This window comes from Giraffa tippelskirchi, chromosome X (assembly GCF_054371585.1).
Source record: "Giraffa tippelskirchi isolate mGirTip1 chromosome X, T2T-mGirTip1v1.2.pri, whole genome shotgun sequence".
NCBI lineage: Eukaryota > Metazoa > Chordata > Mammalia > Artiodactyla > Giraffidae > Giraffa > Giraffa tippelskirchi.
This window is the reverse complement of record NC_137289.1, coordinates 139,379,179-139,396,834: the sequence shown is the minus strand read 5'-3', so window position 1 is coordinate 139,396,834 and position 17,656 is coordinate 139,379,179. Positions and strand designations below refer to the sequence as shown.

The window sequence follows — 17,656 nt, the reverse complement described above, 5'->3', positions numbered from 1 at the left end:
GTATACTTTCCTCGTACCTCTCCAGGCCAGGAAATTACTTATGGCTTTTCTTTGAAGTAACCTGCTTGGTTTCTGATAATTACTGACTGTGATGAGCAACCTTGATACACCACTAAGTAATGTCACGAACCCTTTATCACGCAAATTTGTGTGCCAGATACTGTTCCAAGTGCTTTGCTTACTCTAACTCAAGAATACCCGCCCCCGCCATGCTGTGCCGCCATGCTGTGCCGCCATGCTGTGCCGCCATGCTGTGCCCGGTTAACAGATACGGAAACTGAAGCACAGAGCCATTTACTTGACTCGCTCAAAGCCATAGAGCGCTTAAATGTTGGGGCTGGAGTATAAACCCAGCAAATCTGGCTCCAAGGTCTGTTTTGCCTCGCCCTGTGGAGAGATAACTTTTTGAAATAACTTTCCCCATATGAAGAAGGGGACGACAGAGGATGAGATGGTTGGATGGCATCAACGACGTGATGGACATGAGTTTGAGTAGACTCAGGGAGTTGGTGATGGACAGGGAAGCCTGGCGTGCTGCAGTCCATGGGGTGGCAAAGAGTCGGACACGACTGAGCGACTGAACTGAACTCCCCATTTGTACCAAATCACAATTGCTAAAGCCTCCGCTCCCTCCCGCTTCAAATTCCAGCACTGACATGTACACCTAGGATTGAGTCAAAGTCAACGCCTGTGGTGCGTCATAGAGGGACTGCGAGGGTGGGGGCAGAGGGGGGAATTATATATATTAAAAAAAAAAAACAAGCTCCAAAGAACTAGCCAACAGGTGGTGAGGCGGCACACTAAGCCTCAAACCCGCACCGTCGCGGGAAATACCGCGAGCAGGCGCCTTAGCGCAGCTGCCAAAACCCCTCTAAGCTTTAGAGGCCCGAGTTTTCAGTCAAGCATGGTTCGCATCCCACTAGCCTCCACAAACAAACTGGAGGTCCAGGAGCTCGGAGGCCAGCAGTGCGGCTACACTGTGGGAAGCAAAAGCCTTGCCATTGGCCATCTCTCTAATAGCGCCCATTCCCCTGCGACAGCTCAGGGGTCCCCTGGATTGGGTGGCTGATAGCCACCCTGGATTGGGAGGCGTGTCTTGTAGCGGCCACTGATTGGTCAGCGGAGGCGTGTCTTGTAGCGGCCGCTGATTGGTCAGCGGTGTGCATGGGATGCTAAGCGCCTTGGGTGGTCGTTGGTTACGTCTCCAACTTCCGGAGGGGGGGGCGGGGGGGACGGTTGGCGACTGGCGTGTCACGTGGACGAGCCCTATTTCCGGTGCGAGGACCGTTTCCCACCACCGGTAGAAATCTAACCGTCATTTTCAGCCTCTGCTGGGGATACGGGCCACGGCTAACCGGCTCCCGCAGGGTTAACCGGCTCCCGCCCCCTCCCGAGGCCGATTTCGCTGACTCCAGTACCAACAAAGGTCTGTCAAGTGGCACTTTTTCCTTCCTTTGAACTTCTTTTCAGTGTGAGCTAGAAGCAGTTGAAAAGAGGTTTGACTTAATGGCTGAAGGGCTCCGGAGCGAGGTGGCGGGGGAGGAGGATTTACTGGAGGGAAGAGAAAGGATTTGCCCTTACGGAAAGAGCCAGTTTTTTTCTGGCTCCACTGGTGGGGTGGTTTGGGATGGTTCGGGTGGCTTGGGATGGTTCGGAGTGCTTTGTCGAGGTTCTAACTGGTTCGAGGTGGTTCCCACTGCCTCTCCTGGGATGCCAGTGCGTAGGCACTTGAGATTTGGCCTCTTAGTGGGTACTGGGTGCTGACTGAAAACAGTTGATCCTTTTTCATCCTTTCTCTTCCTTGGCGTGGGAGGGGGCCAAGGGGGACGAATGACCGAGGCTCTCACGCTTTATTTAGATTCTTCAAACTCAAAATCCTATTAACTAGCGAGTTTTGTTTTAACACTTTTTGAGATGATGTAAACTTTGACTTTGAGACATCTGACTGTAACCGGCATTAGTCAAATAAAGTGCAGCTAAGCTGTTGGTGTTGTAAATACATACACGAGGCGAAACCAGGGGCTTCCCAGTAGCTCAGTTGGTAAAAAATCCACCTGCAGTGCTGGAGACCCTGATTTAATTCCTGGGTCGGGAAGATCCGCTGGAGAAGGGATAGGCTACCCACTCCAGTATTGTTGGGCTTCCCTGGTGGCTCAGCTGGTAAAGAATCCGCCCGCAATGCGGGAGACCTGGGTTCGATCCCTGGGTTGGGAAGATCCCCTGGAGAAGGGAACGGGCTACCCACTCCAGTATTCTGGCCTGGAGAATTCCATGGACTATATAGTCAATGGGGTCACAAAGAGTTGAACACGATTGAGTGAGTTTCAGGCGAAACAAAGTAAAGATGTGGCTCGAAACAAAGTAAAGATGTGGTTCGAGCCTGGTCGTTTGATAACTTCATCTGTTGGGGATGGCTTCCCTCCGTTTACCTGGCTCTCCCTGAAGTGGTACTGCTCTAGCGTTTTAAACTGGTTTAATGTTTATGCATAGTGATTTTACAAGCAAAGCTTGTATACACAGTATTGAATAAAGAGTAGTGCATGGGCTCGATTCCCTGTCGGCTGACTTTATAGCCTCTAAAGTTTGATACTGACAGCAGAAGGGCTGCTTTTCAGAGTCCTGACAGGAATTTTAGAAAGTGATTGTGTATCGACACAGACTTGTTTAAAAAAAAATTTGGAGTGGTCTGGCGATTGTAATCTGCCCTGTCTTGCCAAATATTTCTTGCAGTGGTTTTTGGATAAGTTGATGAGTTGATGGCAAGTAAGAGCTGAAGAGCAGAATCCTCAAGTGACTTTTGAGAAAATGTCTTTGCAATGTCTTTTTTTAATTAAAAAAAATTTAATGTATTTTTTTGGGCTGTGGTGGGTCTTGCTTGCTGCGCGGGCTTTTCTCTAGTTACAGCCACTGGGGGCTACTCTCTAGTTGTGGTGCACTGGCTTCTCGTTGTGGTGACTTCGCTTGTTGTGGAGCTCGGGCTCTAGGTGTGCGGGCTTCAGTAGTTGCTGCAGGCGAGCTCAGTAGTTGTGGCTCCTGTAGTTGCACAGGCTCAATACTTGTGGCACAGGGGCTTAGTTGCTCCCTGGCATGTGGGATCTTCCCAGAGTGGGAATCAAACCCCTGTCTCCTGCATTGGCAGGTGGTTTCTTCACTGTTGAGCCAGCAGGAAAGCCCCCTTTGCAATGTTTTTAATGTCTAAACTGTGTCTGTTTGAAAACCAGATGGTTTTTCTTAACGCTTTAAGAGTTTAGACTTCCTAGTATAAAATGTAAGTGCACTTCACTGTAATGAAACTTATTTTGCAAGATTTTGAATTTAACAAATTATATTAATTTTGCATAATCTAGTCATAGTTGGGCTCTAAGAAAATGTTGCAAAACCTTTACTTACCTTGTGGAAAGAAGAGAAAGGGAACTAAAACTTAGACTTGGCCTGCTGTGAACCAGACATGATGCTGAGTGCCTGACTGTAATTTGGTCTTTCACAGCTCTATGAAGTAGCTGTTATTCCAACTTTACAGGTTAAGGAATTGAGGCACAGAGGGGTTAAATCTCTGCCTAAGCAAAATAGCAAATTTTGCAGTTTGGATTCAGATTCATGTATTTCTTAAAGTCCAGTTCTTTGCACAGTGGCCTGCTACTTAAAATTCATTTAGGGGAAATGGTTGCTATACCTGCAGTGAATGGTGCAACATGAGTGATAATTATATGTTATGATCCTGAGCAAAAAAATATATATATATAGGAAGCAAAAAAGAAATCCTTGACAATTGTTTTTTTGGTGGTGTTCCAATTACCAAAAGGATGTCATAGAAGTTACAGCTCTTCAATGCTGGGTTGATTTCCAAAAACCTTGAAACATTTTTTGATGTAATAAAACTGTGTTTCAAAGGTTACTTGAATGTTGCAAAATTATGCTTTCATCAGATTGTAACTATCAAAGGAAAAGCTGACCTAAAATAATGTAGAACATTTTTATATTTGAAATGTATCCTTTTCAAGGTACATTTTTGCTATTGTTCCTAGTGAAGGCAAAATCTCTCTGAAAAAGTAGAAAAACTCAAATTTTTTTAGTTTATACTAAAATATACAGCAATAATTGCTTTTTAATTCTTCTAACATCTACCCTATGTACTTATTGTAGATGGTATACATTCTTTTAAATTATAGCATCTATGTAGGCTTCCCCAGTGGCTCAGATGGTAAAGAATCCACTTGCAATGCGAGAGACCAGGGTTCCATCCCTGGGTTGGGAAGATCCCCTGGAGGAGGAAATGGCAACCCACTCCAGTATTCTTGCCTGGAGAATCCCATGGACAGAGCAGCCTGAGGGGTTACAGTCCATGGGGTCACAAGGAGTGGGACACAACTGAGTAACTAAGCATACATGATCCTGAGGATTTGTTGTCCATGTGCTCCATGACAAGTTGATTCTTTGAGAGGGTGTCATGACTACCTAAATAATAAAAAGGTGGCTTTGCTATGCCAGTCATTGTTCTAAGCACTTGGCATATATTAATTCACATCATCCTCATAACTCCATGGTTTGTGCTCTTATCCCCATTTTATAGTTTTTTTTTAAGCACAGAGAAGTAAGTTGTCCAGAGTCACACAGCTAGTGAATGGAGGAGCTGGGACCCACACCCTGTATTCTGGCCCAAACTCTAAGGTCTTAATGCTATTTGATGTCACCTCTCCTGTAACTCGCCAGCATGTGACAACTGCTTTAAAAGTGTTGAAGTGTGAGTGTTCTGGTACTTCTGGGAAAGCAGTTTTACTTCCAGGTGGTGTGACATTGGACCCTTGCTTTATGGAGCTGTAAGTTGAAGGAAGCCTTGAAGTTGTGAGTTGGTTCTCCTATGTGGAGTGGTCTCGTGGAGTGCAGGGTACTGAGGGCAGAGGGCATGGCAAGTGCAGAGGTTTGAAGAATGCCAGGTCAGTATTGATTTGTCCATGTCCTACAGAGACAGAGGTGCTGGGTGGGTGTCTACTGGGTGACTCCATGTACGCTGCCTCTGTGTTTACAGCAGAGTTTTAGCAGCATTGTAATTAAGCCAGTGGGGGACTGTCTGACTGTTAGAGCCTATAACCATGGTTGGCAAACTTGGTTTATAAAAGGTCAGAGCAGTTAGGACTCATGCTCTGTTGTCCATTTGTTTCCAGCACTTACTCTGTAGCCTTTAGGTTGTAAAGCATTTGCTTTACAATTTGGAACTGTGTTTGATATGGATTCTTATTCCTACATGTGAACAATAAAGCCCTTCAATTTTTAAGTTTATCCTAAATCACTAATGAAAGAATTCGCATTTCGTTGCTCTCTAAAATTCAACCAGGACTCCAATTCAACTTGAGTTGGCATTCTGAGAATATACCCATGTTAAGTTTACTAAAGGCAATAAGTGTGTGAAGTAACTTTGTTATGCATTGCTTTTCAGGAGTAAGCTTTACCAGTCCTAGACGTTCAAGCATTTTCACGAATCAATCCTCCAGCAAGTTTAAAAATAATTAGGCCCAACTCAGGAAGTGGAGTTGCTCTGGTTGCAGAAAAAAGATGTCAAGCGGATCTGTTGAAGTTGATGTGGTTTGTATTTCAAGTTGAAAATCTGCTTTTGTTCATTTTATTGTGTTCTGTTTCTTTTCCAACTTGAGTTTAATTTCATACAGTAAAATGCAGCGATTGTAAATGTACAGTTCACGAGTTCCAGACAGTGATGTTTAAAGTATTTAAATGATGAGCATATGTGTACAAGTGTTAAAATTTCAACTACCTACCAAGGGTCATTTTTCCTTACTCTTTTCACATAAGTATATGAAAGCATTTTGAAAAGTATAAGACCCTGTATACAAAGGTAACATGGGCTCTGTCTTCTGTCTATCTATCTATATATTTTTTAAGTACTAATCTATAACCCAATCCTACATTATCTTGCTTATGGCTTTTGAAACAGACTTATGTACTTTTAAATGGTTAAAATTATTCCTGTGGCTCATAATCCATTCTTAGAATACAGCGCTATTAAATATCATGGTTGTTTACTATCTATTTACTTATTTATGCCCTATCTCCTTCTCCCCAAAATGTTTTAGGTGATTAACTTTTCAAGAAAAGTAGATGTGGGGAATTCCCTGGCAGTCCAGTGGTTAGGACTCTTGAGATCTCACAGCTGAGAGTCTGCATTCAATCTCTGGTCTGGGAACTAAGATCCCACAAGCCTCGCAGTGCAGGGGAAGAAAATAATAAAAAAAATATATGCTTAAGTGTTTCCTATTTTGTCCACAGAGTGGCACTGTTAGATTATTTAAAAAAATCAAAAACCATGAAGAGGATTCTTTGTAGTTGCTTTTAGAAAACTTGCTTATTTTATAGCAGTTCTGGTGCCAAATAACTAGAAGGCTAGACTTTCTACCTTAAGGTACACAGGAGGAAAATGATGTCTTATGTGTAGTTGTGATAATGAGAAGTTTTGAAAGTGCATCTTTTCCTGTAGTCATAGTATTGAAAATAAACAAAGGTCCTTTGATATCACCAGTTGACTTTTGGAGCTTCTTGAAAGTGAAGTAAGTCCTCAATTTTTCTTTAAGTCCTATCATCATTCCTTTTAATTTGTTAATAAATCTTCCTTAGATAAGAACACGAATCCCTGCTTATGATGATGATAACACTCTTCCTTATGCATATGAATCCAATACTGCATATTTCAATAATGTAAGTAATGTTAAATGCCACTTGCCAAATACATTAACATTTAACCACTTTAAAGAAAAAGATTTCAATTCTTCATAAACTATACATTTCCTCTGAACTCGCACTCAAAAAATACTAGTCTCTCTTAAATTTGTCCACTTCCTTTCATTAAACAGTGAGCAAATTAACCATTTCACTTCCTTTTTTCCTTGTAGAGTAGGAAAGTAGAGCAGTTTTTACATATTTTTCAGTGTGAAACTCTAAACCTAAGTCCCTCTGACATGAATTCTTTCCTTACTCCCTCTCTTAATCAACAGTATTTTCATTCTCATATTAACATGGGTTTTTTTTTGTCTCTGGTTTAGATTAAGACCTCTGAAACTCTTTGAAAAGTTGATATAAAATAATAAGTTAATATTATTTTTTCCTCTCATTGTTCAGCCTGAATTTCACAGAATTATTAACTGTTCAATTTTTAAAATATTACCAGGAAGCTCCTGTATCTGACACATCTTGCAATGCTGTATCTGACACAACTTACAATGAAGAACAACAAAAATCAATTCAGACTATCCTTATTTATTGCCAGGTACAAAAAGTTCTGTCTGTCTCAAATGCAGTTTTCTAAAATACTAAGCTAAAATTCTCTTTATCTCATATAAAGTATATAATTGAAATTTTTCTGGATTGAATTATTTATGATTATCACTCTCATTATGATCTTTTAACAATTTTCTTCGGTGAAAGTTTCAAAATAGCAGTGTGTAGGTTTTGTAGCCTTTTGTAAAAGCCCTTAACTGATCAAGTGTAGTTATAGCTCTTTCATCTAAACTGTTCGATACCAAATTAATTTCCCCTACAAATTCTTTAAAGGAAGTTGGCTGATATAGATAAAATTTAGTATGTACCTAAATGTATGTCAGCATGTTTCAATTGAAATGAAATGGCAGCCCACTGTTTATTAACAAGTTTATCTTACATAGTTTTGAGGGGATTTTTTTTTAAAATTGACATATTGGTGGAGACTGATAGAAGTATGTAACTATCAAGGATTTTGTGAGCTGCATACCCTAGCAATAATGAACATTTATAAAAAATAAATGTTTCTTAACATATAAAGTTTCTTGGATACAATGAACTAACATACTTTGAAAAGTAAGAAGTGTTTATGAGAGCCTTTATCATTATCACTATTGAGAACAGAAGTGGAACACTTAAAGGGGACTTGGGGCGTCTTCTGGGGGAGGATGTACAGAGAGCGGGAACGTAGGGGCCAAGTAGGGAGTTCTGATTTTGAGCAGTGCTAGCCCAGCCTGCTTTACATCAGCATCCACGAGGTTGATGAATGAGGTTGATACGGCTCTGCCAGGACCTTCTGAACGATTGTGCAAGATGTGGTGGGAGGGAGCATCTCCCATAAGACAGGCCCAGGTTTCAGAGTCACAGCCCTGCAGTGGGCCCTGGGGGATCCTCTCCTTTTCTCCTCCTGTGCCGGCTCCCTCCTGTCTTCAGCGCCTTCCCTTCCCAGTCTAGGCCACACGGGGCAGCACTTCCACCTGTTCTTTTTTATCCTTCCCAGCATCCCCTTTAGTAAAACCCCAGCCCTGTCCAGCCAGGCTGGGAAGCAGAGGGGAGGACCTCTGCTGGGGACCGGTGACCCTCAGACAACCCCAATCCTTCTCTCTTATTTCATGGAGAAAATGGGGACGTGTGGAGCAGAAATCCCCTCCAAGTCCCGATTCTTCTCCTCACAGCCCACAAACCTGCCTAGTTCCATCTCTGCCGACCTCCTTCCTGACCGCTGGAGTGGAAAAAGGGTTCCCCCTGTAAGGCTAACACTAACACCTCCTCTGGTTTCTGCATCTGACCCTCTTTCCCTGTGTTCAGACACCTCCGTTCATCCATCACCCCCTTCTCTCCCGCATCTTGAGCCTCTGTCTCTTTCAGCATACTTATTCTCCCACTGTTATTTATTAAAATCACTTCTTTTGGCCTCCTATCCCTCTCTCTTTCCCTTCATAACCCAGCACTTTGAATGTCATTTATATTCACTCTGTAAACATTTGACTTCCTGTTTGGGTATTTGGGGGTTTTGTTTTTTATTTAAGTAGAGCTGATTTATAATACTGTGTTACTTCCAGATGTAGAGCATAAATTTGGGGTGTGCTCTACAGTAAATCCTTACTTCTTATCTATTTTATGTATAGTACTTAATGTCAGTTAATGTCATACTCCTAATTTGTTGGGTATTTTTGAATATATTCTTCCTTCTGCCCTGTATGCTCTTGCATGCATTTCTACCTGGTGGACACCTTCTCATCTTTTCACTCTTAACACAGATAACGCCTACAACTGCCCACCTAGATTAGGTCTTGCCCTTCTGAGAACACTTAGCTTCTTATTCTTATCTGTATTATGGCCATAATATTAATAATGCTTGAACACTACTGGACTAGCCATTATGCAGTATTATTATTATGTTAGTAGTTAATACTATAGCACATTGCTTTGTCCTTAAGAGAACTAAGAGATATTTTCATCCTGATTATATTAATAAGGAAATTGAATAGCAGAGAAGTAACTTGAACCCCACTGTGTTCCCCTCGAGCCTGTGCTGAGAGCCAGCAGGTCTCACACTTGATCATGTCAGAATCACCTAGAGGGCTTGTGAAAACACAGGTTGCTGGTCTCGCTCTCAGACTTCCCAGTTCAGTAGATCTGGGGTGGAAGATATAGCATTTCCAACAAGCTAGTAGATGGTGCTGTTGCTTCTGGCACTGAAATCAATTGCTCCCAGTTGCTAATCACTCTATTTACCCTGTCTCTTTACTTGTCTCTCTCCAGCTAAAATGGGAGTTCCTTAGGGCAGGAGCTGGTTCTGTTTTTTATTTTTTTAAATGTCCACATTCCCAGCATCTAGCAAAGCAGTTCTGGCAGGTGGTAAGCTCTCAATAAATGTTTAGTTGAGTGAATGATGTAATGGTTCTGGACTTTTTATTTAAGTGTATTTTTGCCCAAATGAAATTTCTATGTATTTCAAGAATTCTCAGGTTTTATCAGTCACATACCCGATTGGCATACAGGGGCTGTGTACTCTAAATGTTTTATAAAGTTAATTGTTAATTGCATGACTTTAATCTGGGGACTTCCCTGGGGGTTCAGTGGTTGATTCTACACTTCCAGTGCAGGGTTCAATCCCTGGTCAGGGAACTAGGATCTCACATGCCACATGGCCAAAAATAAATAAATAAAATATGCTGATGCCAAAGGTCACATCTGTTGTATTTGGTTCACTGTTCCTTTCAGAGTGGACCCTTCACTGCCTATTAGTTTATACCATCATTATGGAAACAGGCTCTTTTGCCTTTTAGCAGATTTTAAAATTTCTTTCCTAAACTGTCACCTTTCTTGATGTAAAATGACTCGAGCATAAATGTGATGGCTTATAGGAATTGTGGTACATTTACTTTCCAGTATTGAAGCTTCTTCAAATGCCTGTATGATATGGAATGGTTGAGTAGGAGGTTGGGGTGCTTTAATCTCAGCCAGCTCAGCTCTGGATCACCAACAACCAGGCATCAAGTGGGAAACAAGAAATTTCTGATGGCTTGAGAATTTTCTTTGTTTCTGGCAAAGGTTGGCTTAATGGTATTTTTTATGTTACTTTTCTTTTGAAGTAGAAATTAGTAACAGTTTGTATTATAACAGGCCATCTATGAGTATATTCAAGACCTGGATAAGAAGTGTGATGTTATTCAGGGAAAGGTTTCAAAAATTCACCGTTTCCGTTGCCGTATGAAGTCAGTGTGGCAAAATCGTGTAAGTGTTACAAAAATATTTTCACAGCTATAATAAATAAACCTCTGGGTTCTAAAGATGCCAATTAGAAGTGAGAGAGAACTAATAACTCTTAAAGAGGAGTAAGGCTGATCTGTATTTGCTATAGCAGCAGATGGGAGACTAAACTTCTGCTGGAAAAATGCTGTTTAGGTTTGAGATATGTATGACAATAGGTATTTTTGTATATTTGTTATATTTGTAACCATAATATATAAAATGCGATTCAAATGTAGGGGTGAAGAGGAATAAAGCACTTATCTTTAATAATATAAAGCAATCTTCCATAGAAAGTAACTATCAATGTATTTACTATATATGTCCTTTTTCTTTTACTCACAGTTAATTTGTGCTGGGTTTGTGTCATTTCAGAAACTACATGGAAATAGACATAAAAATTATAATTACCTGCATTCTAGAAAGAGCAAATGCCAGAAAAGGAAGAGAAGGGAGCTTTCTTCTTCATTCTCTCACGCTGAAAGTTCTAGCTCCACTACACCAGTAAGCAGGCAGGATAATGAGTCCCAGAGCAACACTGTGGGAACATCTTTTGAGTCCCAGAAGTCCCCAGAGCGGGAGCAGGAGTCAGTCGTCCAGGATCAGGAGCCCGGTTGCAACCAGAGCCCAGGGATCCCCAACACCTTGGCACATCCCTACGAGCCATACGAAAACGTGCAGGAGGAACCCATGCAGGGCTCCTCCTCCGTGCCTTACTGCAGCAGCCCACGAGACGAAAGCACCAACAATTTCTTCCCACCGAACCAGGCCATTGCAACTCCACCTGAAACCATACTGACCCAGATGGAACCTGAACCAGTAGCTAACCCTGACGTTGAGACCTATCCGGCTTCATTTGATAACCAGGGCCCCAGCCGTACTAGCACATCTCCCTGCACTCCAAGCGCTTATGGTGAGTATGAACTGACACCTGTTACAGGTAGCATTATTTACCCTCTACTCCTCAGCACTTGGATGCAAGCTTGTGGAAGCTGTTTCTCATCTTGAGTACTAGTTTGGGGTGATACTCTTAACGATGACTACCACTTCTTGAGTGTCTCTAATGTGCCCTCACTATGCCAGTCAACTGACACTCCCTCTACACTAATACTCACAATGATCGCACTGTGAGTTTTTCCATCTTGTTTTTCTTTACCCTTTCCCTGTGTAAACAATCACATGTTCCTAAAATGGCTAGAGCCCAGATGACAGAAAAGGAAAGGCACACTTTAGGTTAATTCACACAGAGATCAAACTTGTGGTGACATCTTTGGTTAGAGAAACAAATCTTCCTAGCGAATTACAAAACCCACTTCCATTACAACACACTAACTTTAAGGAGTCGAGCACTCTGGTTGAATAACTGAGTACTTGTCTGGACACAAAGAAATTTGAGTATAACTTAGTTTACGGCACAGGCTTCCCTTGTGGCACAGACAGTATAGAGTCTGCCTGCAATGCAGGAGGCCCAGGTTCCATCCCTGGGTCGGGAAGATCCCCTGGAGAAGGGAATGGCAATCCATTCCAGTAATCTTGCCTGGAGAATCCCATGGACAGAGGAGCCTGGTGGGCCACAGTCTCTCTTTGTGGGGTCGCAAAGAGTTGGACATGACTGAGCAACTAACACTTTCTCATTTTTATTTTATAGCACAGCTAAAACTTCTTGAGGTATGAGCACTTACATTGTTTCATGTCTCAGTTATTTATTTTTTAAATATAAACCTCCAACCAAAATATCTATTACTATGCAATGAAACTTGAAAGAGATATTCAGTGTAATGTTAAAGTTACTTTTGACCTAGCTAAGCACAAAATAATCTTGTTTTCTTCAAAATTCAGATAAGCATTTAAGCATTGAGAGACAAGAATTTTTAAAGCCATGGTGGAGGTTTGGTAAGAGAACTCATGTGGTTCTCAAAGATAATGGAAGTTATTGAAGTTCATTAATTAAAATGAATAAATTTAAGCAACCTTAGAACTATAAATTCTGGAAATTTCCACTGAAATTAGCTAGTAAAATAAACCTCATCTGGATAGACCAAGAGGACAGAAATTGAGAGAAATTCATTGAAATTCTTAAAGGAAGAGAGCAGTAGTTTGGCTTAGATTAACCTAATTCAACCTAAGTTACAGGTCTTTTTGCTATATTTGCCTGTGGCCAAAGAGGCCTTGGGTTGCTCGGGCTGTTTTATGATCTCTGAAACTCTAAGTTACCTTCTGAAGTGGCTTTTGTTGTTTGGGGGAGGTCACGTGGGACAGAGAAGGCAATGGCACCCCACTCCAGTACTCTTGCCTGGGGAATCCCGCGGGCGGAGGAGCCTGGTAGGCTCTAGTCCGTGGGGTCGCACAGAGTCGGACGCGACTGAGCGACTTCACTTACTCAGTCACTCACGTGGGACATTCTCGGGTAGCTGGCCTCAGGTCATCTTTAGGCTGTCACTACGTTTTACCTTGAAGTTCTGGATCCATGCCGGGATACTTCACAGAATGTTCCAGGAATGATACAATTACTCCCTACTTAACATCTCTTCTTTCAGGATAATATCAGGTCAAGTATGATTTGTCTTTTTCCCCCTCTTTGAAGCTCCAACTTCACCAGTTAGAAACAACCTGGATTTCTTCAAAGACAACTTCCCTGAGGACCCCACAATCTGGAGTGTGGATGATGTGATCTCGTTTCTGCAAGATGTAGATCCTCAGACACTCGATCCCCTGGCCGACCTCTTCAGGGAACATGTAATGTATCTTTCGATCTGGTTTTTCTGCCTTAATGACTTTGAATTATCTCTCTGCAGACCCTTCAGTTGGTTACTGATTAGTGTGGATGGTGGGGGAACCCTATCAACTGATTTTTCCATATTTGAGAGAGTTTACTTTGCCCAAAGTCAGATCCTTAAAGGGTAGAGGGTGGATCTGTGCTTTAAATGGGTACCCAAGCACCTAACATACTACACGTCTTTGAGTTCGCAAGAGAAGATGATTCAGCATGGCCACTCTCAGGTGTCTTCTCCTTTGTAAGACCAGCTACAAAGATCCTCCTCCCCACCTGCTCCCTGCTTGGCCCCGGGATTGTGAGTAGGAGGGAGTGACCACTGTTGTAATACAGTGTCCTCCTTGTTATGATTCCAGATGAACCCAGTAACTGATTCCATTCGGCTCTGTTCTGTTGACCTTATAGGATTACTGACGATTTGGGATGCTGATACTCTCATGCCATTTACAAAGTAACATCATGGGCTAAATTTTTTAAATTGTTATTTCTTTAATTTCTACTTTTACTTACTAGAAAATATATAGAAGGTACCTGACAAAAGCAGTACTGTGAAGGACTTCAGGTTCCTTCAGCCAGTGATAAATGATTCAGCACAGTTTTATTTTTAAACTAGATCTCATAAAAACCAAATAATATGCTTCAGCAGCATCACCTGGCCAATTAATTCTTTTTTACACTAGCAGGATGGCTTGTGACTATCAAGTAATATTTTTGTAGTGTTTCCTAATGAATAAAATTAGTGCCCACATATCTAATGTACCATTTTCAATATGGTAAAAAAAAAAATCAGTCATTAGTTTTCAGCATCTAATTAGCTTCAGACAACTAACTGATTACCTTCCAATGTTAAGACAGCACTGTATAGCACACTAATAGCTGAGATACTCATGTTCCAGCCCTTCTAAGAAAGTCAGTGACTGTTTGAAATTCATTTTTATGATTCATTAAGTTTTTACTCTTTTTGTCATAGTTATGCAGTATTTTGTTTAACGCAAGGTATTTAAAATTAGGTAGCTTGACACTTAGGACATTTTTAAGATATTAAGTTAAACTTCCTTTTTCTTAAAATTTGAAGCAAATTTACAAGTGATTAAGTGATGCTTCACTCTACAAATTAGATTTTTGATAGTTTCCATCAATCAGTTGCAGATTCAGAGAATATATAGCTGGAATGAGCTGCTCTCTAATTGTGTTACATGTTCTTATATAGAAAAGAGAAACTATTCTGATTCAATATGAATGCTTTATTAATTATTTTAATTTCCTTTGCTCTGTAGGCCATTGATGGGAAAGCTCTGCTGCTGCTCAAGAGTGACATGATGATAAAGTACATGGGGCTTAAGCTGGGGACAGCCTTGAAGGTGTGCCACTACATTGAAGGGCTTAAAGAAGGAAGATATATCTACAATTTATAAAACATGTGTAGGTTAGACTGGACTTAATTCTGGGGAGACCAATGCCGTCTTTGCGCTGCCCTTAGTAGTTTTTGTTGTGTAGAAGGTTCCTTTAAGATATGGTATATCCAAAATAGCAGAACCTGGGATAGTCCAGTCTACTTCTTTAGAAGCCATTTAATGTGTTAGTGCTAGCATAGTCAAACTGGTTTTTGTTCTTATCTTTTCATTATTTTCATTGTATAGTTTACAGATATACTTCATGCAGGAAACAGAAACACCTTTTGATTTTGGTTAATGTTTATATGTAAAACCAAAACAGCCAAATCCCAAAGGGCAAACTATCAGACACTGACAAGCTTTCTAAAGAAATCCATGTGATGTTTTCCTTAGAAGAAAATTTAAAGTTGCAACTACAAGTATCATATTCTTCTCAAATATCTTAAGTCTGTTACTGCAATGTTCTGTTTGTGTTCTACCAGTTTCCCGAAAGGGAATAGCAACATAAATTATTTTCCTTTCTGTTATTATTTCACTGTATGTTTTATCTGTTCCTATTTGAAGGAAAAAAGCAGCCTTTTAAGATTTCATGAGGCGTTCTTACCAGCTTTTTAAAAAATTATCACGAAGATAGTCATTTCATACAAGAGATATTACACTACAAGGGTGGTTTGGATTGAGTCTGACTATATTCAACTAAATACATGTTATTTTACAACATCCATATTTTGTCTAAACTTGGACATGTAACTAGGCATTCATTGTTCATATCTCTCCATGAAGATGCCTATGTCTGAGTTTTTAAAAGGTGTTTTATTGTCTGTTCATTCCTCATATGGATACTGTTTTGTGTTTATATTTTATTCTGCATCTGAAGTATGCACACAATTAAATTCTTTTTTAATTTAAAATGGCACTTTACACCTCCACTGAGCTAAAGACCATCTCTATATATAATGAGTTTTTTAATTCTTTAAAACACATGCACATTGTTTGCTGTCACTGGTACCTCTCAGCTCACACTTCAGGGTTTCCGTACAGGGAAGTTCTATCTTGTGCAATGTTTCTAGTTAATTTCCTTTCTGAGCCATTTATCTTACTAAACTTTGGACAAGTACATTAATTCTGATTTGAACTTTACTTTAAAAATTAGAACCTTCAGGTGAAACATTCACTGTTATTTTATTTATTACATCATTAGGTTGTATAATATTCAGTGTAATGTTAATAAGCTATGAGAAATGGTGCTGATTTTATTAGCCATTTGTTATAAATGCCAATAAGATGTTCACCAGGGTTAAGAATATACATTATCTTTTTAGAAAACCAAGTGTACCTTATAAGCAAATGTAACTATTTACTGGGCATATATGATTTAAAGGACTTTTTCATCTATGTTATTCCTTTTGTGTTAGAAGATTCAGATTTCACCTTGGTCTTCTTTCAAACTGTTTATGTGAAGATGCTGTGCCCACTTGAACAGTCCTCAGGTGTTTGTATAAGCACTGTGTTTTACACTTTTTAAATTTTAAATATAATAAAGTTTAATAATTACAGCCATTAATGTCAAAGCCTCAGATTTGATTTTACTTGCTTAAAGACTTAAAGCCAGCAGTGATGCATGTCATGAATCATTACGCTTTGTGACAGCCTCACTAGAGAATTCTCTTTCCATCCTGAGTATCAAAGCAAAAGTAGGGCTAACACAGTAACTTTCATAAATACAGACTTCAAGTACCAGAACCAGAATTTCATATCCACTGAAACAAATTTTTCTCTCTAAAATTACCCTCATCTTCATGAAACATAGTCAAATCAAGATTAAATTTGTTCATGGAATGGTCAACTGACCAGTTGACCACATAGGCTCCTCCAAAGTGGCTGTGGTAGAAATCCTCAGGAGTCATCTCAGACCAAATTTCCAAAAGGCCTCTCAAGGTCAGGAAAGACATACAAAAGGCTTGCCATCAGGCTGTACTTCAATGGATTTCACTCTTCTAGAGAATCCCTAAGACGTGATTCCTGCACATGCCAGCAGGAATCACATTCTCCTGCCACAGCTGCTCAGCACCCACGAGTCTCCAATGTCTGGAGGGACCAGGCAGAGAGACGGAAAAATCTTTCAATCCTACCCACAGGTGTAGTTTACCAAAGTGCTTTAAGTCACAAATAACTTGAGGGGAAGGGCATCCCTATATCTGGAAAATACAGATCAAAACCAGTAATATTATAGGCAAAACCATAAAAATTATAACCATATTCACCACTTCACACAGTAACTATTTGTTAACTTTTTATGAAGCCTCAAGTTTTCCATTAGGATTTTTTACTATCTTACCCAGTTCAGCTGTATATTCTGAAATTTATCAGAGACCTGCATTTGTCAAAAAGGGCTTCCTATGTATATCATCTTGAAAATGAAGCATTTTTGCAAAAGCATCAGAGTAAAATAACTGCCTATAAATAACAAAAGACTTAAAAAGGCACAGACACCTGATTATAATGTACTCGCTAAAGAAACTTGGTTATGATAACTAGAATTATAACCAATGATAATCTTAACCCTTGAAAACCTTAATCACTCGCGAAAATCAAGAAGCAAGTAACTGTGAACTGTTCATCATACCAACATTTACTGATTGGAAAACTTATCCTCTCATCTTCCTCTCCTAAGAAAGCAAAGGTAGGTAAACTTAGACCCACCCAGCAATTAATGTTCCACTACTTTATCCTATTTGAAATGATACAGGTAGTGAATGAATTCTCTTCATTTAACTTGGTTTAGTATCAAGTTACCAAAATCTGGAAAGACTTTTTTTAATTATTTATTTTAATTGGAGGATAATTACAATATTGTGGTGGGTTTTGCCATACATCAGCATGAATCAGCCATGGGTATACATGTGCCCCCCCCCCCCCGTTCTGAACCATATATATGCGAGCTCAAATGGTAAAGAATCTGCCTGCAATG

At 40.3% G+C, this 17,656-nt stretch overlaps 2 protein-coding genes across 3 annotated transcripts in view; one reads left to right on the top strand and one right to left on the bottom strand.

Moving 5' to 3' along the window:
- RAI2 (retinoic acid induced 2) overlaps nt 1-17,656 on the bottom strand; it is a 482,439-nt gene that overhangs the window by 4,302 nt on the left and 460,481 nt on the right. The window lies entirely within an intron of this gene.
- Nucleotides 1,297-16,245, top strand: SCML1 (Scm polycomb group protein like 1). 2 transcript variants are annotated; one of them, XM_081564714.1, is made up of 8 exons: nt 1,297-1,426; nt 5,435-5,580; nt 6,625-6,705; nt 7,175-7,273; nt 10,393-10,503; nt 10,894-11,431; nt 13,103-13,254; nt 14,569-16,245. In XM_081564714.1, the coding sequence occupies exons 2-8, from the start codon at nt 5,551-5,553 to the stop codon at nt 14,704-14,706; spliced, it is 1,149 nt and encodes a 382-aa protein (XP_081420840.1). In that variant the 5' UTR covers nt 1,297-1,426; nt 5,435-5,550; the 3' UTR covers nt 14,707-16,245. The 2 variants fall into 2 exon arrangements, with proteins under 2 accessions (XP_081420840.1, XP_081420841.1); XM_081564715.1 differs by lacking the exon at nt 6,625-6,705.

Excerpts from the sequence above, each read along its gene's own strand:
- SCML1 (XM_081564714.1), top strand. The coding sequence starts at position 5,551 with ATGTCAAGCGGATCTGTTGAAGTTGATGTG. Across the intron at positions 5,581-6,624 it reads GATCTGTTGAAGTTGATGTG|ATAAGAACACGAATCCCTGC; the intron begins GTTTGTATTTCA and ends AATCTTCCTTAG. Across the intron at positions 11,432-13,102 it reads CTGCACTCCAAGCGCTTATG|CTCCAACTTCACCAGTTAGA; the intron begins GTGAGTATGAAC and ends CCCTCTTTGAAG.